Genomic DNA, 23,716 nt, shown 5'->3' on the forward strand with positions numbered 1-23,716 from the left:
CATAAAAACGAAAATTGTTCTACAGCAATGACATTTTGAATCTCAACGCGTGCTACACCCAGAAATTGTTATAAGCTTGAGAGTATTTTCTCCCAAAAGACAGCAAAAGCTTTGCCATGCAAATTTATTAGAAGATCGAGATAAAGGCTGTGTTCACTTTCAAAATTTCTCTCCAAACTTTACTATTCACCTATCACATCAAATCTTTTACCTCATGCATGGAGCATTAAATATAGATAAATAAATAAAACTAATTGCATAGTTTTTATGTACACGACGAGACGAATCTTTTGAGCCTAGTTAGGTCATGGTAGGACAACAATTACCACAAACAAACGAAAAGTGTTACAGTATGCCACAGTGTCCGATGTGACTCTTTTTACCACTATTTTACAGATTTAAGCCGAAGAAAATATGAACAGCAAAATAACCTTGACAGAGAGCAGTTCAACTGGGCTGGCAGGACCAAGTCATCAGAGTTCAGAGTCTAGGATTCTCTGTCACTTCACCGCATCACTGTCACTGGGTGCTATCAGCGTCGGCAGGCTTATGGCATGTCCCAGCTCCCAGGCTAGCTCTCATTCATGCTGGCAACCTCATCCACGCAAGCAACCTCTGATCGGCGTCAGCTCGTCGCCCCACACCACACTCGCACACGCAACGAAGCTCCACGATCCAGCGCAGCATCTTTCGCGCCAGCTAGATTAGCTCGATCGCTCAGCTCAGCTAGATCGTCTCGCCGGCAGCCCGGATGGTGGAGCAGGAGGCCGCCTTCGCCGTCGCCAGCGTCCTGGCCGTGGTCACCGTGGCCGCCCTGCTGCGCGCGTGCTCCCGCCGCGCCGCGCCCGCGCCTCCGCGCCGGAGGGAGGAGGAGGCGCGCGCTCGCCGCCGCGGCGCGGTCGCGGCGGACGCCGCCTTCTTCGCGGGCGGCGTGGCGGACGTCGAGGCGGGGCTCGACGACGCCGCGCTCAGGGCGCTGCCCAAGGTGATCTACGGCGACGAGGAAGCCGGGAAGGCGAAGGCAGCGTGCTGCGCGGTGTGCCTGGGCGAGTACGCCGGCGGCGACGTGCTCCGGGTGCTGCCTCAGTGCGCGCACGCTTTCCACCAGCGCTGCGTCGACCGGTGGCTGCGGCTGCACCCGACGTGCCCCGTCTGCCGCTCGCCGCCGGCGACCAGCCCCACCACGGCAGCAGCGCCGGCCGCGCCGACGCAGCCCTGATTACGACGCTGTAAAATGTAAAGTAGAAGCATGGTAGCATATGAAATGGAAAAGGAGCCACCTCAAAGATTCAGCAGAAACATCACATCACAAATGGCATCAGGTTCTGATGAGATGAGACCAATCCCTGTTGTCCCTGACCAGGATTGGCATCCACATCCAGCAGCCTTTATTTTTCATAGACAACACACAAGTACACAACAGCAGCAGCAAATGCAACTGGTTATGCAGGTTACACAATACGCAGCACAGGTACATAATACAGACATTCAGAGAGGAGTATACATGTCCTAAGATTAACTTGCACAGTTAAGTACAATGCAAAAGAAGATGTCGATGATGGATACATGTACGGCGGCTGACACCAGCCATACCAAAAGCTAAAATGCAGAGCCTACTTTTAACTTACCGACTGTCACCCAGCAGCGTCAGACTGACTAATTAACATGCTTACCAATCCACCGATTTTTTGACTGATTACAATGCGAATGCAGATGTTCCTAAATGAGATACACAGCCCCGGAAGGGTGGATTCAGGCTTCCTTCCGGTTCCGGGTTGGGTTCAGGTGCACTTCACCGCGGAGGGCGGCAGCTGCCCATTGTTGACGGGCTGGCTCTCCTGGCTAGCACCTTTGTCAGTGGAGTTCTCTACTGGAGCAGCAGCATCTGGTTTGGTTCCAGATGCTGGAGCAGCGGCGTCTGATTCGGTTTCAGACACTGGAGCAGCAGTTGCGGCAGTCTCGGTGGGAGCAGGGGCCGAGTTTTCAGTAGGGTTGCTTGCTGTAGCTGGAGTTTCAGGCTCAGCTGGCTTGGGATCTTCCTTCTTCTCTTCTGCTGCGTCTTTCTTCTCCTCCAATGACGCAGAAGGGGCGACATCAGATTCAGCAGGTTTCTCGGTTTCCTTCTTATCTTCTTCTGTTGCAGGAGCAGGAGCATCAGCCTTGTCTGCAGCCTTCTCTGCGTCTTCAGTTCCAGTAGGAGCCTCTTTCGCCTCTTCAGCAGGCTTCATCTCCACATCAGTGTCCTTCGCAGCATCTTCATTAGGGGCCTCCTCTGCATCCTTGCCAGCTTCAGCATCTTTGGCTTCTTCAGTTTCAGGGGCCTCCTTTTTCTCCTGCTTGCCCTTTCTGCCAGTTGAGTTCCTGCTGCGTTTCGGGATCTTCTCACCTTCCGGGCTATCAAAAACCTTGACTTTCTCACTAATACGAGCAGAACGTCTTGGGGTATCACCTGTTTACAGAAGACAAGACTTCTAAAACCAGGGAGATTTGAAGAAATAATTATGGAGCAGTAAGGAAAGGTATCTACCAGTTCCCCAATCAAACTCAGAAGCAGCAGGACCTCCAGGGTGTGCCTTTAGGTACTGACTTAGTTGCCTCTTGTTCTTAATTTCCTCTCCAGTTGGTGAAACAAAAACAATCTCAGATCTCCCCCCTCTCTGGGGAGTAAACTGACAAATTGAAAAACGGAAGGATATTAGTTCATACAATGAACTGCAGATAAATAGTAAAATAAAAACATGCCTATTAACAGCTCTATGTAATTCCTTGCAAGAGAAAAGAACATTTCTTTGCAACATCAGAACTGAAAAAGAAACACATCAACATGTAACATCCAATGTTTGGTTGTTTATCCACATCATCCAGAGAATTATACATTGGGAAGCGGAGGAACAGCTGAGAAAATCGTTGGCTCCACCACCACTAGCCATTAACAGCACTTGGAACTGTAGTAATGTAAATTTATGGAAGCAGAAGAACAACTAGGACACAGGCAGTTCAGTAGAACACGGAATGCATGGAGACAGCAGAATGCTTGCCTATTTACTGCTAGGTTATATGGTGAAAATCATACAGAAAAATTTCAAAAATGCCATCACATCACAATCAACAAAGAAGAATTACACTGTTACATAAATGAGATAACATCAGAGCTTTAGGCCCTGTTTGGATCCAAGTTTAGTCCATTAGGTGATCCAAACAGGTTGACTAAACATAGGACTAATGTTTAGTCCATTAGTCCATAGAACCTACCTAATTTGGACTAAAGTTTAGTTTCACCCATTTATGTGTTTCAAATGGTTTCCCACCTAAAGTTTAGTCCATGGATCCAAACAGGCATGGACTAAAATTTTAGTTACCTAATGTTTAGTCACCTAAAGTTTAGTCCAGACTAAACTTTAGTCCTAGGTGATCCAAACGGGACCTTAGCTTCACGTTTTGCTCTTGCCATCACATTAACTAGAGTGAAAGTCTGCTAACTGTGACTAAGTACTAGTTACTTCCTTACAAGAATAGAACTTAAAGGCAGGCAGAACATAGTCTCAGAAGGAGCCATACCAGAATTTTGTGACCATAAGAAGCGAAAATAAAATTATATTATTTTTTGAATTACTGTCAACGGCAACTAAAACCTGGCTAAAAAATTATAGCTAAAGTAACTAGAATACTAGATTCATGATTAGCCAGGCACCCATTTCAAACTACACAATGATTCAAGTTCAGCATAGAAAGAACAACCAGATAGATTGACCATGGGTATCGGGTGTCAAATTTTAGGGATAGCTTAACGGAGAGAAAGTGTCAATGGATAACCTTCTAGTTAGTAGCAGCTTTGCCTTTGCACAGGGTTGGAAGAAATGAACATAGAAAAAATACTTATTTCACAATTTTAACAAAGTGGTACAGATTTATTGAGTACCTGCTAAGCAAAAAAAAAAAGATTGTTAAAATGTTATCAATAAAAGAAAATGTGACCCTTTAATGGAGAATTTGAATGCCTTACAAGACCCCAAAGGATGGTAACAGAATGCCTCATGAGAAATTTGATAACTTATGACAAACATCGAAGGAGGATAGCATATACCCACTTCAGATACAATGCCATCAAGAAATATATAGCGGATTTTGAAAATTGCATTGTGTAGAAAGAATATTTTGTGAAACGAACATAAATCTGCAAAATAAAAAACAAATGGATCTATGCAGAAAATAATGCTAGCCGGCTGAACATAATATCTTTTGGTACAGACTAGAAAACATGTTCCTACTTTTGAACACAAAAAAAAACGCAATAACTGTCACCACCACGTGTCCTGTTGCTATGTGGCCAACATATTGTACTCTAACCACCCTGGAGTACGACAAACATGCATGCAGTTAATAACTGAATCGCAAAATAGGTAACAAACAAAGAAGTAGAGCGTCACCGCAAACGGTCAAGTTAATGCGGTAACGTAAGACACTAAAGGCAAAAATCCTTAAATACAACTATTTCCAGCTCTCTTTTTAGATGATTCCAACATTGAGCTTTACCGAGCATTCATACATCACTTTGCCCGTCTAAAAATAGAAATAAACCATGCTAGACGACAAGTCATATCAATTGCAAGGGCTATTAAGTAAGTTTGGCACATTTCTATTATCCGGTTGAAAATCTGGATACTGAAACCACCATAAGTACATCCGATAATGAACTAATAACAAATTCCTAAACTCAAATCTTGAATCTTCGAGACTTTAAGGTGGGTGTTAATGTGATACTAGAACACCTGAGCAGACGGGTTTTCCATAAACCCTCCTAACACTTAATTGGAGCTCCTACCATCATGCTTTCATTTCTTGCATGACTCGGGCTCAACAGGTACTAGTCACAGCAAAACAGAACCCATGAACCAAGATATCACCAGATTCAGTAAAGGACATAGCATCTGATAATCAACCTAGAACTAGAAATGGGTAGGCCAAAACCCAATTACCAGCAATCGCCACAGCTCCAAGCTGCAGAACATTCCCCATTCCTATTTTTCTACAAATACAATACACTCAGCTCAACAGACACTAGTTCTAAAATTTTTGCACTAGCCATAGCAAAGCGAAAATACGAAAGCCATGAACCAAGATATCACCAGATTCACCAAAGTACAAATTATCAAATAATCGACATCAAAGTACAAATGGGTAGGCTAAAAACCCTATTACCAGAATTGCCACAGCTCCAAGTTGCAGAACATTCCCCATTCCATCTTATCTACAAATACAATACTACTCAAGTAATATCAACCGCCTGAATCTGAACAAATTGCTGAAGCATTACAAGCCAAACAGAACAATCACTGGAAACTGTAACCTCTCACCAGATATCAACATCAAATTGGAAATGGGAAAGCTAAAGCCCTATCAGCAGTAACTACCATTGCTCCAAGAGCCCATTCAAGATTCACTACAAATACACTATCCTCAAGTAACATCAACATCCTGAATCTGAAGTAATAGCTGAAACATTTCAAGGCAAAACTGAACCAAGCACCAGAAACTCTGACCAATCACCAAATGATAAAACATCCAATTGTAAATGGGTAAGCTTAAGACCTATTGAGCAGTAATTGTCACAGCTACAAGCAGCAGAAAATTCCCCATTCCAGCCTGACTGCAAATACACTGCCACTAGCAACCAAAGAGAGAAATCCGCTTCAATATGAAGAAAAAAAAAGGTGATGCGTTTCAGGCCAAACAAGGCACTGTAAACTCTAGCTCATCATCAAACAATCAACACCGAATTAGAAATGGTTAGGCAAAACCCTATAACCCCTAATCGCAACAGCCCCAACCTGCACAACACTCCCCTTTCAGGCTCGGCAACAACAAAATACCACGGGCAAACAAAGTAAGCCAAAAGTCTGAATCCGAGCTCCATGGTCAAGCTTTTCCACTCCAAGGCAGACCAACAAAGCCCTGGAACTAGGAACAGTCGGAATCCACCTAGTCCTGAACAGCAACAAACAAGTCGCGGCCATATTTGGGAATTGTCCCCCGGCCTGCCCCCCCCCCCCCCCCCCCCCCCACAAGCACTAGCCCTAGCGGTGCCTAGTCGAGCTCCGGGACTAAGAATTACCGCCGTACGCACCCGAAATAGGGCGCAATTCGCCTACCACGACAACCCGTAGGGGGGTAGGTAAGCGACCTACAGCCATAGCAGAGAGCTGGAGCACTCCTCGCCAAGCCACCTACTCCCAGCAGAAATCGAGCTCCGCAGGCTCACAACACCAATCCGAGATGAATCGCGCGTCGCCTGAGCAAACCTGAAATCCGAGAAACCCTAGACCCCCAAACCCAAAATGGAACCTCTCGAGCAGCAAACCCAGCTACCGCCAAAAGGAAAAGGACAAACCAGAATTCGCCGCGAATTCGCGGGCAGGGACCCGAACTCCGTGCCCTGGCACCCCGGAACCCCGCGAATTCGACCCCGACACCCCCGAATTCCACCACGCGAACGAGGCCGAGCAGAGCAACGCAAGCGAAGCGGACAAGCACGCGCAGCTGGTAGTAGACTAACTACTAATCCCACCTTCTTGGTCCACCCCTCGGGCGCGGGCATCTCGACGGACACGACCTCCTCCGCCGGCGGCGCCTGCTGCTGCTGCTCGCCGTCCGTCGCCATGGGGGTGCGGCGCGGTGGATTCGCCTTGGTGCTGTCACGACACGAGCTCTCCGCTGTCGCCGTGGATGGGGGGAGGGGGGACGCGACGGGCGCGTGGGGGCATTTTCGGCCGGATTTTTATATCCCGCGCCCACGGGATAATTCGGATAACGGCTGCTTCCGGGAGGTGCACCCCCGCCGGCTCGGCCGTCAGCCTGCCACTGACCCCGACGAGTGGGTCCGGAGGTTGCCCCACCGATGTGGGACCAGAATATCAGAGGGCGTGGAGGAGATGGGTCCGTAGGCGGTGCCGCGACGGACGTGGGGGCGCGGGGAGGTGGCCGTCATGCGCTGCCGACGGCGTGGGGCTGCGCGGAGCACGTGGACGTGGTCCATGAACCGGTACGACCTCCGCGGCCCACCGGGAGGTGAGAGGGGCGCTCGTGGGCCGGGTGCAGCCAGGGAGGCGGAGAGGGAACGGCGGGACTGAGAGGCCGCGCGGGCTAACCGGATTGCACTCGGCGCTGTTCGAGTCCGCGAGGGGGGTGGGGTGGGGCCGGGCGCGCCGCGACGAAACCATGGCTCATGACGTGTGGGGCCCGCGGGTCGCGGGGATCCGGGCTTGCGCGCCAGCGCGCGAAGGTTTTGGTTTTCTCCTGCAGCCACCTCGAGGGGTGCGCGCGCGGGGCGGGGGACGGCGCCACGTGGCAACCTCGGCGCGGATAAGGCCCGCGGAGAGGATCTCAGCGTGCGCGGTGCGCGTGCGGGGCACGTGACTGACGGGCTGAGGTTAGCGGGCCGGGGGCTGGTGGGGTAGACGAGACGTGGACGCGCCGCAGCAGGCCCGCACGCGCGCCTCGTGAGCCGTGTCATCAGAGGTCGCTTCCATCGCCTTCTTCTTTTTGATCTTTTTGGTACTTTGTATTTATTTGAGGGGTTTTTTTTTGTCTCCCTACATCTCAAATTATTATGTTAGTTATTTTGAATTTTCTAGATATATCGATTTGTCTACGAATCTAAATAAGACATACATTTAGATGTATAGCAAAAAATTATGTATTTAGAAAAATCAAAACAATTAATAATTTGAGATGAAGGCAGTTACACTCTCCGTCCTGAAATGTATGTCGTTTTAGAGTTTTTAGAACAGATTATGGTTATGTAGAAAAGACTCTCATATCCCTAATTATTAAGTATTGGAAATATGCTAATTAAACTAGCATGTATTTTTCCATGCACCTCCTCCCACATGTACCTCCCCATCTGAGCACATCTTTCTATTGGGAAAAATAATTAAAATGGTTGGGTTTACTCTCAACCTAAAGTGACATACATTTGAGGATAAATTTCAAATCTTATAATAACATACATTTCAGGGTGGAGGGAGTATGTATATATTTCGGAAATTCGAGGACATGGAAATTTTGGAAAGTAACTCGGCGTTCTCAGATGGGCTGGGCCCATTCTTTCTCTCTTTTTTTTAGATCACTGGGCCCATTCTTTCTCGGCCATGCATGCATGCATGTACAACACTGGACCAGCGGACTTTTTTCATTTTTATATTTTAAAAAAACAAAATTTCAAAAATATATGTCGAATAGGGAAATTTTCAAAAATGGGTGCATGTCGCCCCCCTAATGGGCGACAGGGTGTCTGTCGCCCATCCAGTGGGCGATAGGGTGTCTGTCGCCCATCCAGTGGGCGACAGGACCTAAATGTAAAAAATACATTTAGGTCCTGGCGCCAGGACGTATTAAACAGTAAACTTGTAAAATCGATATAAAATCGTAGAAAAATCGGAAAAATACAAACTCAACTGTTCTAGATTCTATGAAAAATAAGGCTATGTATATTTGCGAGATAAGCCCATGAGCCCATGAATGAAAACGTGGATCTGGGCCAAAAGTAGGAAACGATCTCGGCCCAGATGAATCCTGACGCATCTTGGATTACCTTTTGCTCTGCATCAGGCAGGTCCTGCTCTGCTTCAGCCAGCGACAGAGCAGAGTTGATCCTACCAACTCGGGACGCAAGTTCAGATTCAAACTTGCCTCAACTTCGGAGAAAAATCTCACTGCAAAGCCCTCAGCGGTGAACACGCACACCTGCTTTCTCTGAATGATTGGTCGCTGGGATGGAAAATTGGAAATGCAGCAAGCGCCGGAACGAGCACAGAAGCAGTAAGTGGCTCTGAAAACGGCAAGAAAGCCAAGCAACGGGCCAGCTACGGACGAGCTGTCTCGATCAGGTTTCTTTCTGTTGTCTCCGGACGAGCTACGGAGTTTCAGAGTGTGTGTGTGGAGGCTGGGCTGTACCACTCCAAGGAAAGCTAGCAGCAGCTCTTGTCCCTTTTGTACCAGGCCACCAGCTCTCCTTTTCAATTTCAGCTGCTGCAAATGGACGCAAACAAAGCCCGCCATGTATAGTGCGTCCGTCCCGTTCGGTGTTCGTATGTGTGTACCTGGTACATGTTTTCTGAAAGTACTTTCGGCGTGTCTGTACTGTACAACACAGCATCTGAAGAAAATCTGCCTGCATCACGAGTGGGAAGCATGGTTTTAAATCGCCGGCTAAGGCATTTAGCGGCAAGGCTGCCGTTACGACGTTTAGCGGGCTATAGCCGGCATTTAGCGAGCTATAGCCGGCTTTAGCGGGATAAATGCCATAGCGGTTGTCCTTCCTAGAGGCTATAGCCGTCTACAGGGCGGAGCCAGGATTTCATCATGGGGGGGCAAGCAGTGATTGGGGGGGGGCAAACAGTCTTGCCGCAAGCTGCCGCGGGGGTAAGTTCCACTTTTGATAATGGTGCTATAATGGTGCTACGGGATCATTAGGGGGGCCAGGCCCCTGCCCGCCCCCCTTGTCTCCGCCCCTAGCCGTCTATAGCGGAAGCTATAGCCGGCTATTTAGAACATTGGTGGGAAGGGGAGCCAGATTGGGTGCCTTTACTCAGCAACGTTACGTTGTCACTTTCGTGCGATCTCCACCCTCCAACCACCATCTGACGGCTACAATGACTTTCCCCAAACTAGTACTCGCTTTCCAACCCACGCAAGTGCTAATAGATGGGATTTCAGCGAGCAGAGACGCGGGAACGGCGCCACAACTCACGCCTACGCGCTCTGCGCCGCCTGCGCTTCCTCTTCCGTCGCGACAAGTCCACGCTGCCGCGCCGCGCCGCTTCCTTGCCGTTGCCGTGCTGCTGCGCCGTCTTTCTTGTTGCCGTGCCGTTCCTCGAGTGCTTGGCTGCGCCGCCCTTCGTTCAGTGCCTGGCGGCGTCACCCTTCGTCCGGTGCCCGGCCGCACCGCCCTCCGTGCCTCCCTGGGGAGGTGGAGGCCGCGCCGACCGGGAGAACAGGCGGCCTACCCCGATCGTGGAAGAGCTCTCCTGCGTCTCGCCATATCCAAGTACGAGCTTCACAGCCCCTATAATGCAGATGGCCGCGAAAAATTTCTTTTGTTTTAGTGCCGGCGTGCATGAATGCTTATTAATCCACCTCAATTATCTACCAAAATGCAAAATATAATGCAGCCGTATGTTTCAATGTCATCCGATTCGAGAACCAATGAGCAACAAATGATTATTTTGCCGAATTTCATGTCAGGACTATTAGCCGTTGTAGCTTGTTTCATATGTTCTGCTATTAATTATTGTTTGTACTTCAACAAGGTTTTTATGTGTTCTTATTTGTTAATTATTTGGGTTATTGAACTAGTTCATGTTTGGGTCACAAAACAAAATACAACTGTGAGTGGTGTACAAGGCCATGGCAGAATTGAACAAGGAAACTCCTCAAGTTGGTTTAAGGTTCAAAAGTGCAGATGAGGCTGGGCAGTTTTGGTTGGAATACGGGGGTCACACAGGTTTTGATGTGAGGAAAAGATACTCAAATGTCAGCCCCTTTGATGTTAAGGTGACCTCATGCAGATTTGTGTGTTCCAACGAGGACCTTAGAAGGAAAGGGCAAACAAATCGTGTGACAAAATGCTTTAGAGCTGAAACAAGGACTAATTGCAAAGCTCGAATTAGTCTTATATCGGATCGAGTTGCAGGAAATTATGAAGTCAATGATATTGTGCTTGAACACAATCACCTTCTTCACTTGCCAGAAACTCGACACTTGATGGCATTGCAGAGAAAAATTTCAGAACTGCAAGCTTTTGAAATAGAGACCGCAGATGATTCTGGAATTAGACCAAAAGCTGCACATGAGTTGGCTAGTCGTCAAGTTGGTGGACCACTTAACCTTAGCTACATTTGTCGTGATCGCAAAAATTATTTTAAAAGCAAGCGACAGAGGGATTTGGCTTTCGGACAATCTGGAAGTATGTTGAAGTATTTTCATGATAAAATTGTTGAAAATCCATCATTCCAATATGCTTTGAAGTTAGACTGCGAGGAGCATATAACCAACATATTTTGGGCTGATGCTAAGATGATTCTTGACTATGCACACTTTGGTGATGTGGTTACATTTGACACTACTTTTGGCACCAACATATTCAGAAAGCATTTGACATTATGAGAACTAAAGTGCATAAACAAACTTGGTTAGATAGTATATACAAGATTAAAGAAAAATGGGCTGAATGCTTTATGAGAGATGTCTTTAATTTGGGAGTGAGAAGTACACAACTAAGTGAAAGCTTCAACAATGCATTGAAGAATCATTTGAAATCAAATTTTGATATTGTTCACTTTTTGAAGCATTTTGAAAGGACAGTGGAAGACAAAAGAGCTAAGGAATTGGAATCTGAATTTGAGGCAAGAAAGAAAATACCAAGAAGACAAATGCACACACCTATATTGCTGCAAGCAAGCGAAGTGTACACTCTAGTTATTTTTGAAGCTTTCCAAAGTGAATATGAAAGATCCATGGCTCCATGTTATTATTAGATGAAAATAAATATGCTATTGTTATTGGGAGATTCCATGGTGATTTGCATTTTGAGGAAGAGCGGATAGTGATAGGTGATCCTCTTAACCAAACAGCCTCATGTAGCTGTGGAATGTTTAATAGGACTGGAATATTGTGTGCACATGGTCTGAAAGTTCTTGATTTGATGAATATAAAAATATTGCCAACACATTATGTGTTAAAAGAGATGGACTAAAGCAGCACGCAATGGGAGTGTACAAGATAAGGAAGGAAGGAATGTGATAGCAAACCCAAAGCTGGAGTCTCAACTTCGCTACAAGAACATGTCTCATAAATTTCACAATTTGGCATATAAAGTAGTCCACTCTCCAGAATATTGTTTGATGGTAGAAAATGCACTTGATTGCCTTGGTACACAGCTAGAGGATAAACTCAATGTATTTGCTTCTACTATGAGCAAGCCATGCCATGACCAAGAAAATGCTGAACCAAATGTCCAGCAAGGAGATGAATTGCTTAGTGCTGCACAGTTGAAGAAAAAGGAGGTCAAATCTAAAAATTCAAGGCGAAAAAGAACTTGGCTCGATAAATTTAACAAAAGGAAGCACAAGCCAACAAAAAAAAAAGGAAGAAAGGTATGTTTATAGGGTGCAGCCCATATATGCTTCTCTAATTCATTTCTAAACTAATTAACTAATTTTTCATTGCCAGAAACAAAAAGAGTGATGGAGTACAACCCCAAGTAGAAGTAGAGAATGGTTGCAGTAAAGGAACAAGTGTGGAGCCTCAAGAATGTAATTTTATTAACAGTTTCGAAAGTTTTACCCAGCTGCTAACAACCCCAACTTATGATGATGCTATTCTTGAAGATCATGATCTGTTCTAGCGTGAACAAGATGGTTAGATAGTCTTTTGTATATGGCTAACTATAGCCTTTTGTGACCCAAATATAGCCTTTTGTGACCCAAATATAGTCTTTTGTGGCCTAATTGTATAAGTGAAATGGCCCAACTATAGTCTTTTGTGGTCTAGCTGTGGTCTTTTGCTGTATGTATTTATGCTTTGAACCTGAAACTCTCAAACCAGAAAATGTCTACTGATAATTATAATATAGATGGTCCCTTGTATTTATTTATTTTGCAGTCTTGAGAGTACCTGTTGGCTGCTGCTGTGTATTTTTACTTTATTTCCAAAGTGTTGGTAGCTGTGACTTGCAAGATTGGTTCTAAAAAGAGAGGCTGGCGGCTGGCCTGGCTGCCTGCCTGCAATTTTGGCAGGTAAAGGAGGTGAGCTGCAGCGTCTGTGCTTTTGGATTGGGTTGAAAAGTAAAGTCTAGGCTGTAGTCGTTGAATGCTATCTGGACGACTGAGATTGAGCCAAAGTGACAATGTAACTTTACTGTGTAAAGTCACCCAATCTGGCTCGGTGTGAAAGGCTGTCTGACCTTAAGGTGGGTCCCATGTCAGATTGAGGCCGGTTGTGTTATGTATAAGATCCAGCATAGAGATGGCAATGGGTACCCGATACCCGGATACCCGACGGGTTTTACCCGATATAAAGACGGATAAGGAATGAATTTTTCACCGTGGGTATGTTAATAGGAACAATCCTCTACCCGGCGGGTAGGCGGGTGCGGGTACGGGTGTGAACTACCCATACCCGCGTACCCATGGGTAATTTATACCCGTAACAATCATGCATAGAACATAATAAATTAGATCCATATAGGTATATATATTCAAAAAATTGATCAATTTATTAATTATTTTCTTCCTCTTATTTACTTATATTTGATGATTTGTGATTGTATTTATATCATATATTTATTAGTTTTGTGTTATTTAATATGTGCATAGCGGGTATCTAATCGGGTACGGGTTACCCATCGGGTTTATTTTACCCGACGGGTACGGGTATGGGAACGATTTCGTACCCGCACACGGGTATGGGTATTGTAGCGGGTATAATTTTTTTTCGCGGGTACGGGTATGGGATAGAACTACCCAGCGGGTATATACCCGTTGCCATCCCTAATCCAGCAGCAGCTCTTAAGGTGGGTCCCACTTCAAAGTTAAAATAATCTATCCATCCTATCCCATCCATCTCAATCTGCACTCTCCCTCTCTGCTGACTGCTGCTCCACACGACTCGAGCTCCCGCGAGCATATCGTGACCCCACATCAGTCCTTCTTCGATTTCTTTTTGGCTTAAGACCGGACCTCAAGCTTGAGGTCGGGTTCTAAGCTTTTTGGGCTTAAGACCTCCTTAGGACCCCTCACTTTTATGTATAAGGTCGACCTTAAGAGGCTTATGACCCCCTTGTTTCTTACACTACGGATGCCCTCAGATGCTGTCCTAGTCTTCGCATGATCTTGCCAGGATTTCAGAGATCCACAGCAGATTTCATCAAAGGCAAAGGCTTTGCTGCAGCAGGTACTGAACCGAGCTGAATCCACTTTGATTGCTGAGGCTTCCCCAAGACCAAACGCACTGCATTGGTCAGCAAAAAGGGCTTCCTTCATTGTAATACGATAGCTTTTCAGTCCTGCAATGGGCGTGGCAAGTACTACGACTCCAACGCTTTATTTAATGTAGTGCCGTGCATTCGGTACAGCTTTGGTTGGTTGGTGAAGCTCTGATCTCCGAACCTTTCAGCAAGCCCGCACACAGATCAGGGTCAAAAGAGCACAATCACCTGGAACGATTCGGTGATTCTAGTAACAAGTGACAACGAGACTAAAGACCATGAAAGGCGGGGCTCTGTTCGTCATTTTTTTTAAAAAAAAATACATCTTCTCGTCGCACAAGCTTCGAAATTTAAATTGTAGAATGAATACTTTTAGTGCTGTGAATTGGTGCATTTTTGGTTGGTGGAGGTCTGAATCTCTCTCCCTGGAATGACAGTGAAAAGATCACATGAGCCTGGAGTGATTCTACTGAGTGGGTAGAAATCAAGCGAGTCAAAGTCGTGCAAGGTACTATCTGAGTACTAGCGTTTCCTGAATTTCTCTTTTTTTATATATATATATACGTCACTGTTTAAAACCAAAACACGATAAAAGGTTTAGAAATTAAGCGTCACTTTCTCTCCTTTTTGCATTATTATCTCATCTTGTTTGATCACCTCATCTGTGGGCCATATGGTGAATGTATGCAAGTCATCGTTGACCGAAGAAAAGAGAAGGGGGTGCCAACTCACACTTGCAATAAACAACACCACAAAGATCAAAAATTTTAGATCTTCTAGAAAAAGGTGAAATATGAAACACTAAATTCCTATGTCGAACCCATTCATCATCCGTATGGCTCTGATTGGCGACTAGGCTAGATCCAAATGCATCTTTTGACCTGCCATGACAACGTGCGCACACACACATCACTTTGTTCGGCTGGCTTTGGCTGGTACTGATTTGTTATGAGAGAAAGTACTGCTGACTGGGCAGTGCTAATTCGGTGTGAGAGGAAAACATCATTAGCCAGCAGAACAGAATACACAACTCATGCACCTTAGGATGGACAACGAGTTTATCTGTCTGCAGTGGCAGCAGGTTACCTGTCGCATTCAATAAAAAACATTCGCTTACCATGGATATTTCATTAATTTGTTTGACAGTTTTTTCTCGCCTTCTTTAATTGCGTGAGCTTTGCCTTTGCTTGTGGTGGATCGGCGCCGGAAAAGTAGGGCTTGACAGTGAGAGGTCAGCTTTGGCATAAACCTTTTCACTGATAGAGACATCTAACCATTCCTTATCCAACGATTTTGTTTGGTTCAGAGACTATTAGTCCATTTGTGCAGACGCACTCAGTGATCTTGTCCCTGTTCAACTACAGTGTATTTCAGATCCCACTTCGTGCAAGCACGCATTTCTCTACTTTCTTCGGAATCCAAGGAAACAGAAAAACTGTATGACTTGCAAAAATCTCTGAACAACATGACTAGAATACACATGTTTAGAGCATAACAGGAGATAATTAACATAATGATAATGTTGTAGGATTACAAGTCCAGCAAACTCACTTCACAGGTAAAGATGTGCAGGAGCAAACACCATTTCTTTCTTTACAAAATGAATGCTCCCAAAAGCCTGGAAGAAGTGAACAAACACACACGCGCGCATGCCAAAAGATAGTTAAGCTATACTAGTCAGTTCATCTTAATTAGAAAGCAAACGGAGCAAACTAGAAACGAAGCCAAATCTTCGATCTGGTCCACTTCACAATTCGCTCTTAAAAGCAAGGCTCTATATGTTAAACTAAGCAGCCAAATCCCTAGGTCTCAGCAGCAACCATGGCCGGCTATACAACAGCGACAGCATGGGTTACTGCAACCACCATGGGCGGTGGATGGGTAACCACGACTTCCATGGCAGGTGTTGGTGATGGTGGGTCAGGCCAACAAAACTCAAAAGTGGGGAATGGAGAAGGCATGGTTGTTTCGGCAGGGCATGATTCCGTATAATGGAACTCGATCTGGAGGCGGTGGTGCAGCGGAGTTGATGCCATGAGACCCTTCTTGATATCAGCCTGCAGCTCACGGATCGGGATGGCAGCCAAGAAACTTTTGATGTACTCCTTGCATGCATCCTTACCCTTCAACACAAGCTCGCACTCTTCATTGTCAGTTCCACTGTCCTGCTCAGTTGAGGAGGAGCTCTCCGAGGAATCCTTGAGGCGTCCACTGGAATCAGGATTCGCCTCCTTCTTTTCAGCAGGTACTTTATGAATCGTGGTGTTGTCATCAAACTTCAAGATGTATGCCTGGTTACAACCTTCAGACAGCCTCTCACCAAGTGTATCAATGATGTAATAAGCATCGGCGTCAACCTTTAGGACAAAAAAGTGATCATTCCAACTAACAATGTATAGGGTAGATTTTCCAGTAGAGCACTCCGCCGCTCGGCTAATCTCATCCCAGATGTTATCAAATGACATAGCACCATCAAGGAAGTCGAATCCACTTACATCCTCAGTACCTTCAGGATGGAAGAACCCAATGAATGACTTGCTAGGAGCAACTGTTAGTGGGCGGATCTTTGCATGCAGAACTGTTTCGAGATCAAAGTGTTTGTCTGGAAAGCACTCCCTGTAGGTCCCATTCTCGCAAAGCTTCCTCCATTCTAGAGAGCCATCTCGGATGAGGTTGTCGAATTGTGACCTGATGGGCATTATGTCCTGGTTTGCTTGGAACCAGTCCGCAATAACAGCCACAAGTGCTGTGCAGGCACTCTCCCCCGCAGCTCGTTCGCTTCTCTGGTCTATTGATGCAAAGAAGACCTGGGTAGAAAGCTTCAAGTGGCCATCACGGCTAAATACTTCCTTCAACTCCCAGTTCCCCACAACAAAATCGTCATCACCAAATACTGACACCATACTATTAGTGGAGCCATTTGATCCCTGTGAAGATGATATGCTGTCAATAAACATCCAACAGTAACACAAGTAGGGAAAAAAGGAAACAAAAATTCAAAATTCTGGGGGTATCAAGAAAGCATGTACCTCTGAAACAGATCCATCAGAAGGGGTCAACAGCCGACGATCATAGTCAATATCATCACCGCCCTCCTCTCCATATGGCTTCAACAAGGGCTCCCCTTTAGCCTTTGGCAATTTTGTCTTCCTCCATCGAACAGGAAGTATGCTCCTCTTTCGCCGTACAGGGATGGAAGCATGCTCCTCAGCAGTGGAGGATGGCACTGGCTCAACATGATAGCTGACATCAGAATTTCGGTGACTGTAATGTATCCATCCATCATCTCCATCAATCCTAGGTGCATAAAGTAGGGCACCAACATTCATAGTCTGCAGTGAGCCATAGCTGAATGACTTCCTGACGGTTGAACCCCCCAAGTCATCATCCAGCTCTTTATCATCCAGATCATCATCGATAGAGTCAGTATCACAAGAAAATTCTGCACCATCACTATGAACATAGTACTTCTCACTGCCATCACAGTCTTGGTTAGTCTTTCTGAACCTCCGTGTCGACACTAGATCTCTTAGGATTTTAAGATTTCTCAGCCCCACTTTAATGACAGAAGCCTCATCTTTTCCAGAAGGAACAGAGTCACCAGAGGAAGGTGACAATGGGGCAACAATGATAGAACCCTGTGAAGCGCCAGGTGATTGTGGAGAAATTCTTAGTTCCACCAGGCTCAAAGTTAGCTGGAAAGAAAAATAAACCAAGTGTTACACAATATTTTACTACCTGATGAGAATCAGAAAACAAAATAAATCTTGGTGTTTCAATAAATGGAGCCATATATTTGACATGGGGCATACATGGAGCGATGGGGCCAGGTCAGTTGCACCACTGGGCGCCGACAATGGTAGAATTATCTCAATTTCCTCTTCAGCAGCAGATGCGTAATCTGCAAGGTTTAGTGAAGCAGTTCCCATAACAAGTTTGCTCTTTGACATTTTATTTGATTCCTGTGGCAACAGGGAAAGAATTGTCAAGGAGGTCCAGAACAAACTGCATGAGTTAATACAAGCAGACCAAGTCATCGATACATTCTTCCCCAGCTCTGCTTGTTCAAAGACAGCAAAGTTGGTTGTTGGTTGTCTTTCCCATAAAAATTTGAATATCTTTCACGAAACATACAAAAGGTAATAATGACCTCAGTTTTAACTTGCCCAATTCATTTGCATGACATTGGGTGGCAAGCTCCACTAAGTATCACACAGTGGACTTAAAGCAAAAACTGATACAACGGTGAATCACCCATGCCAAATTACCGAAGACGAATGAGACAGGAAAATGGCAGTTCCACTGAGTGTGAACATGTGAAAACAAAACGACAAAACGAATATCCTTGTAACTATATAAATGTTGGACAAGGCAACAATGCAAGACAAGGATAATAAACTGAAACAATTCATAAAAGCCAATTCCTCCTGAGTTTACGGGGCAACATGAGTAAATTATGTGTGCTTCCTCGTTGGCCATATCTACTTGTAAATATATGACACCACACATTGAACTAGTCTATGCCAGGCCAGACTAGCTACTAGTCAATGACAGAATTATTTGTTGGTTTCAGTGTTTGACAGCTAGGCAATATACTCAAATAAGTCTTGTTTCAAAACCAATATAATTTACCGAACAAAAGTATTTCACTTTTCTAGTTAAGTTACCCAAATATGAAACTAAATAAAATGGGAAACGGAAAAACTAAAACCATCCGGTGATCTCAACACAAGGAAATAGGAGGCCATGCTATTCATCCTAAAAACATAAAATGAAACACAACGGAGCTAAAAGCAGCAATCACTTTTCAATATGTATGTAGATAGATACAGGCATAATTTTGCTAAGGCTCCTAAATTATGGGCTTTATAGAACATATATATATATCGATTTAAAGAGGATTAATTCGACCTATGTCTTCTTCTGTTAAAGCATCATTTTGATGCCTTGGAATCTTTCCCCCTGTGAAGACAAGACCCAAATGAATTTTAATAACTCGCAACTTTTAATGATATAGCAACAAATAACCAATGAGGCCTGACCCATTCCAAGGAAAAGTCAAAACTTTCGCCATCAATATGACCAAGATGAAATGCTTAAAAAATCCAAACAAGAATTACTGTAACACCGATGGAAAAATTAATCCAGTGTTGCAATCAACTCAAACATCAAATCCATCAGGCCAATGATAATAAAGAAAAGAAGAGCATATGCAACCATAAACAGATTTAATCTAGCTCAGATGCACAGGCAAGATGAAGGCGAAAGAAGGGGGAGATGCTCACGCTGACGACGGAGAAGGAGACGTCCCACGGGTGGAACGCGGTGGCCTCACGGTGCGACGTCGCCGTAAGCGCCGCGTCCCTCTCGAACTCCTCCTCCCACGCCACCGCCACCATCGTCGGCGCAGGGGCGGAGGCGCCATCGTCGACGTCGGACGGGGCGGGCGCGGCTCCGGCTGCCGGCAGCGCCTCCTTCCGCGTCTGGTTCCTGGGCGGCCGCTGGGCGCGCCGCAGCGAGCTCAGCGGCGACATCTTCGGGCCCTTCCAGCTCACCTCCACGAACACCTTCGCCTCCGCCTCGGGGGGCCCCTCGGGCGAGAGGGGCGCGGGCGGCGGCGGCAGCCCCTCCGCCCGCCGCACCACCAGCCGGACGCGGAAATTCCGCGTCGGCGGCGGCCGCGGCCACCGCATCATCCTCGCCACCATCGCCGGCGGTCAAAGAACCCGGTGCCTCCTCCGGCTAAAGAAAAAAAAAAGAGAGGCCTTCCGGCAGGAAACCTCCCGGCAACCACACTTACCCGACAACCTCCGACCGGAATCCGAAACCTCCACAGAAAGATCGTGCTCCCCACCCAATTGCAACCAACAATCTCAAGCTCGGCTCCAAGAACGCCAGGCGAGGACTCGATCTCCGCGCCCAAATCGGCCGGGGCGACCCTCGAATCGGGGGATGAGGACGGCGCAAGGCCGGATTTTGGCGGCGGAATCGGGATTAGGGGCGCGCGGATTTGTGTCGGGGCGGGTCGGGACGGGAATTGAGGAGGAGAGGGGTTGGAGATTGGGACGGGAATATACGAGGAGAGATGCACGCACGCGACGAGGCGAGGAGGGAGAGTGAGGAGCGTGGAGAGAGGAAATAAATAGGGGGAGGAAGAAAAAGTATTTTTTTACCGGTTCATTTGTTAATTATTTAATTCTTGTAATTTTCTGGGGTTGGGGATATCGCGGAGGAGGGCCCACCGGCCGGCCTCGCCTGACTGTCGTTTTAATTTTGCTTTTACTTTTTCCCTCTGATTTAATTTGAATGGATTTTAGTTTCCGGATAATTCTGAGTTAGTTAGTTAGGCCAGTCTCAGTAGAGGTTTCATAAAGAGTTTCATGACATTAAATATTATCAATTTTGCTGACGTGGCAAGGAGAGAGAAGAATGGAGTTTTATGGGATGTGAGAAGAGTTTCATCACCATGAAACTCATCTAGCACGATTACCTAGTTCCCAGTCTATATATTTGTGTCCATGAAACTCTCACTGAGACTGGTCTTAGGTCTGTTAAGCGTGGGGGTGTGTTGTTTAACCTATTTTAATCCCCTTGGGCTAATTTTCCGGATAACCTTTTATCCGGGGCATCTTGTGCTCCGTGAAAGTTGAGCCGTTGGATCATTGACCGAGGATGCTTCCATGCGTGCGTGCATGACGCCTTCGTTGGCTTTGTTCATTTGTTGGGGTTAGGTGGGTTATGACCAGTTCACTTCACATTGGAGGGCAAAAGGCAAGAAATCTATCTAATAAAGTACTTAAGTCTCTTAGCAATGAAGCAGAAGCAGTGTTTTATTTGTTTTTACTAGCAAAAAAGAAGAAGAAAACTTAACTGATTGGAAAATGATTTTTTTGCAGGAGCAAATAATGAAACTTTGGATCCTATAAAATAGGAGTTAGTGTGTATTGTTAGAGCTCCTCTAACGCACATAATAAGCTCTTTGTGAATTGTGATTTACCAACTAAAACCCTACTACTTGGCCTGGGGGCTGGAGCACACATATATAACCACTGGATGCATCAAGGAACAAGAAGAGGACCTTGTTGGGACAAGACAAGAGGCAGGGTGGTCACAGGACTAAATTACTCCCTCCGTTCGGAAATGATCTACATATTTTGACTAGAGAAAGTCATTCGAAGTAAAGTTTGACTTATTAATCACTCTTAGAATATAATGTCAATTACGAATAACTCAATGTCATCTCAAAACCTCTTTGAATACATATGTATTGACATAAATTTTATAAACTAATTATACATATAATTTAACTAATTATTAGTCAAAGTTTATAAAGTTTGACTTTCTCTAGTCAAAATATGTAGATCATTTCCGAACGGAGGGAGTATATTAGTGTGTGCAACTACTGTGGCTGGCTCGGTTTCTCAATCATGGCTGGACAAAGTGTGTCCGCACAAGAGCCAAAAGACCAGACATTATTCAAACCAAAGCGTGTCTTTGTGCTTGTGTCTTGCTACCCCTACTCTCCTGATGGTGATCTTGGCAAGCCCAAGGCATTATTAAACTATATACAACAGCTAGCACCAAATTTTGGGTGTACACACCGGTTGACCCAGCATGAATGAATACGCGCTCTAGGGGCCATGAGAGAGCATGGATGCCATTATTAGGCAGCCCACGCCAAACGACCTTGCAAAACAAAAAGGAGGCAAATTAAAAGGCGATGAAAAGTTTGCCTCCATTTCGTTAACATTAATTAATTAAACTATTGCTATGTAAATTTTCAATGAATTAGCAAGTGCAATTAGTAGTAGGTGTCTAGTGCAGTCTGATGAAAAGAAAAGGAAAAAAAACATTCTATTCGGCTGGCTGTGGCCGGTGACTGGTGCTAATTTGCTGTAAGAAAAAAGTACTGCTGGTTGGCTGGTAGCTGGTGGCTGGTGCTGATTTGATATGAGAGAAAAACATTGTTGCTGATTGCCAACAAAACAGAGCGGCTAGTGTCAAGTCTAGTGTATAGTAAATTTTCTCTATATATGAAGAATGGGCTTGTCCGATGGTCCATGGACGCAATAAGAGAGATGCAGAAGCCAGGATGGCAGCCGTGTGCAGAAGAATTTCGAATTTCTCATCCGCTGGGCTAGCACCTAGCAGCCTGCTGCCAAGCTACAAGAGAATATGCCTGCGTGCAGCGCTGCAAACAAGTGCAAGCAATTCGGAGAGCCAGAGAATTTCCCAAATGTACGAGACGTAGTATGTACTGCAACTAATTCCAGCGATGCAGTACCGTGCATTACAAACAAATAAACGTGCGTGTTTAATTTGGGAGCACACGCAAAAACGTGTATGCATACTATCTTTCTAGCTATCTGGAGTTTTAGTAGAGATAACATATGTACAAATCGTCTTTGACAAGTATTAAAGTATGTAGTGTCGTGTTTAATTTCTGCACGATCGACCTTCTCAGAAAAAAGATTACACGCCGTTGATTTTTTTCCCACATGGCCACTAATAACTAATAGTGATGGCCAGTGGCGGAGCGTGAAGAAAAATAGGGGGGGCAATTCATAGCGCCACCACAGACACCTATATAAAAGTTAAATTTTTGACAGTATAAACAAGTGCAGCTAGCATCCATCCAGAGATAATCAATATTAATCAGGAGTGGCGTGCACCTGTTGCTATACTGCATGCGGTCATACATATGTGCAGCAAGAGTTCAAGAGGAGGAGACAGACATGCAAAATTTCACCAAGCAGGGGGCCGAAGCCCAATTTGGCCTCCACTAGGTTCCGCCCCTGGTAATGGCTATATATATATGTACTCTCTCTGTTCTAAATTGTAGGTTATTTGACTTTTTTGACCCCAAATTTGACCAGTCGTATTATTCAAAAAATTATGCAAAATATCACTTCTTTTGTTGTGGATTGCTTTATCAATACAAGATCTTCAAGAATAACTTAAATTTGGTAATGTTTGCACAAATTTTTTAAATAAGACGAGTGGTTAAACTTAGAGTTAAAAAAGTCAAATTCAAAAAATTATGCAAAATATCACTTCTTTTGTTGTGGATTGCTTTATCAATACAAGATCTTCAAAAATAACTTAAATTTGGTAATGTTTGCACAAATTTTTTAAATAAGACGAGTGGTTAAACTTAGAGTTAAAAAAGTGAAACAAACTACATTTGGAACGGATGTAGTACATTGCTTTACCAAATCGGTACTTCTATTATTTATTATTTTAATATAATAGTGTTAAAAGAAGCCACCACGTTCGCCGAGAGGGTCTATAAATTCCCACGTTAATTTAAAAAAGAGAAGATTTACACCGTTAGATTTTATGAAGATCTAACGGTCTATATTATTCCACGTTTGCATATCATATTAAAAATATCCACGAGGGTAAAAATTTATATTTCCTATTGGAGTCGGACTACCTGTACTGGATCAACCATGAAAGGTAGCATGTTTCGATTCTAGGCAGGATTGTACTAGGACTCGATCAACCAAAAAAGGTAGCATGCGCCGTTTCCAGGTACGCCGGCTAATGGGGTTGAACCCACCCCAAATCCGCCCCTAACCATATTTCAAGAGCCCTAACTACCACCAGCCCTGACCCACCCCATCGGCCTAATGCCCCAACCCGCCCCAACCCGAAGTCACGATGGAAGATGATATGCGACTTACGTGCCGATCTACTACCATAGCGCCCCAACCCGTCCCAACCCGTCTA

The 23,716-nt window shown here is 45.3% G+C and overlaps 3 protein-coding genes across 3 annotated transcripts; 1 reads left to right on the plus strand and 2 right to left on the minus strand.

Annotated features, from left to right (window-relative positions):
* The first annotated feature begins 544 nt into the window (after positions 1 to 544).
* On the plus strand, positions 545 to 1,299 carry LOC120700174 (RING-H2 finger protein ATL70-like). Its single transcript, XM_039984390.1, has one exon. It carries the CDS (start codon positions 752 to 754, stop codon positions 1,217 to 1,219), a length of 468 nt encoding a protein of 155 aa, XP_039840324.1. The 5' UTR covers positions 545 to 751; the 3' UTR covers positions 1,220 to 1,299.
* A 66-nt stretch (positions 1,300 to 1,365) lies between these two features.
* Positions 1,366 to 6,776, minus strand: LOC120700173 (methyl-CpG-binding domain-containing protein 11-like). Its single transcript, XM_039984389.1, has 3 exons — positions 6,566 to 6,776; positions 2,528 to 2,669; positions 1,366 to 2,449 (listed from the first exon to the last, which is right to left on the minus strand). Exons 1-3 carry the CDS (start codon positions 6,656 to 6,658, stop codon positions 1,782 to 1,784), a joined length of 903 nt encoding a protein of 300 aa, XP_039840323.1. The 5' UTR covers positions 6,659 to 6,776; the 3' UTR covers positions 1,366 to 1,781.
* An 8,691-nt stretch (positions 6,777 to 15,467) lies between these two features.
* On the minus strand, positions 15,468 to 20,103 carry LOC120700175. Its single transcript, XM_039984391.1, has 4 exons — positions 19,270 to 20,103; positions 17,797 to 17,946; positions 17,014 to 17,679; positions 15,468 to 16,911 (listed from the first exon to the last, which is right to left on the minus strand). The coding sequence occupies exons 1-4, from the start codon at positions 19,690 to 19,692 to the stop codon at positions 15,814 to 15,816; spliced, it is 2,337 nt and encodes a 778-aa protein (XP_039840325.1). The 5' UTR covers positions 19,693 to 20,103; the 3' UTR covers positions 15,468 to 15,813.
* Between the last annotated feature and the right edge of the window lie 3,613 nt (positions 20,104 to 23,716).

The sequence above is a fragment of the Panicum virgatum genome, chromosome 3K (genome assembly GCF_016808335.1).
Source record: "Panicum virgatum strain AP13 chromosome 3K, P.virgatum_v5, whole genome shotgun sequence".
Classification (NCBI taxonomy): Eukaryota; Viridiplantae; Streptophyta; class Magnoliopsida; order Poales; family Poaceae; genus Panicum; species Panicum virgatum.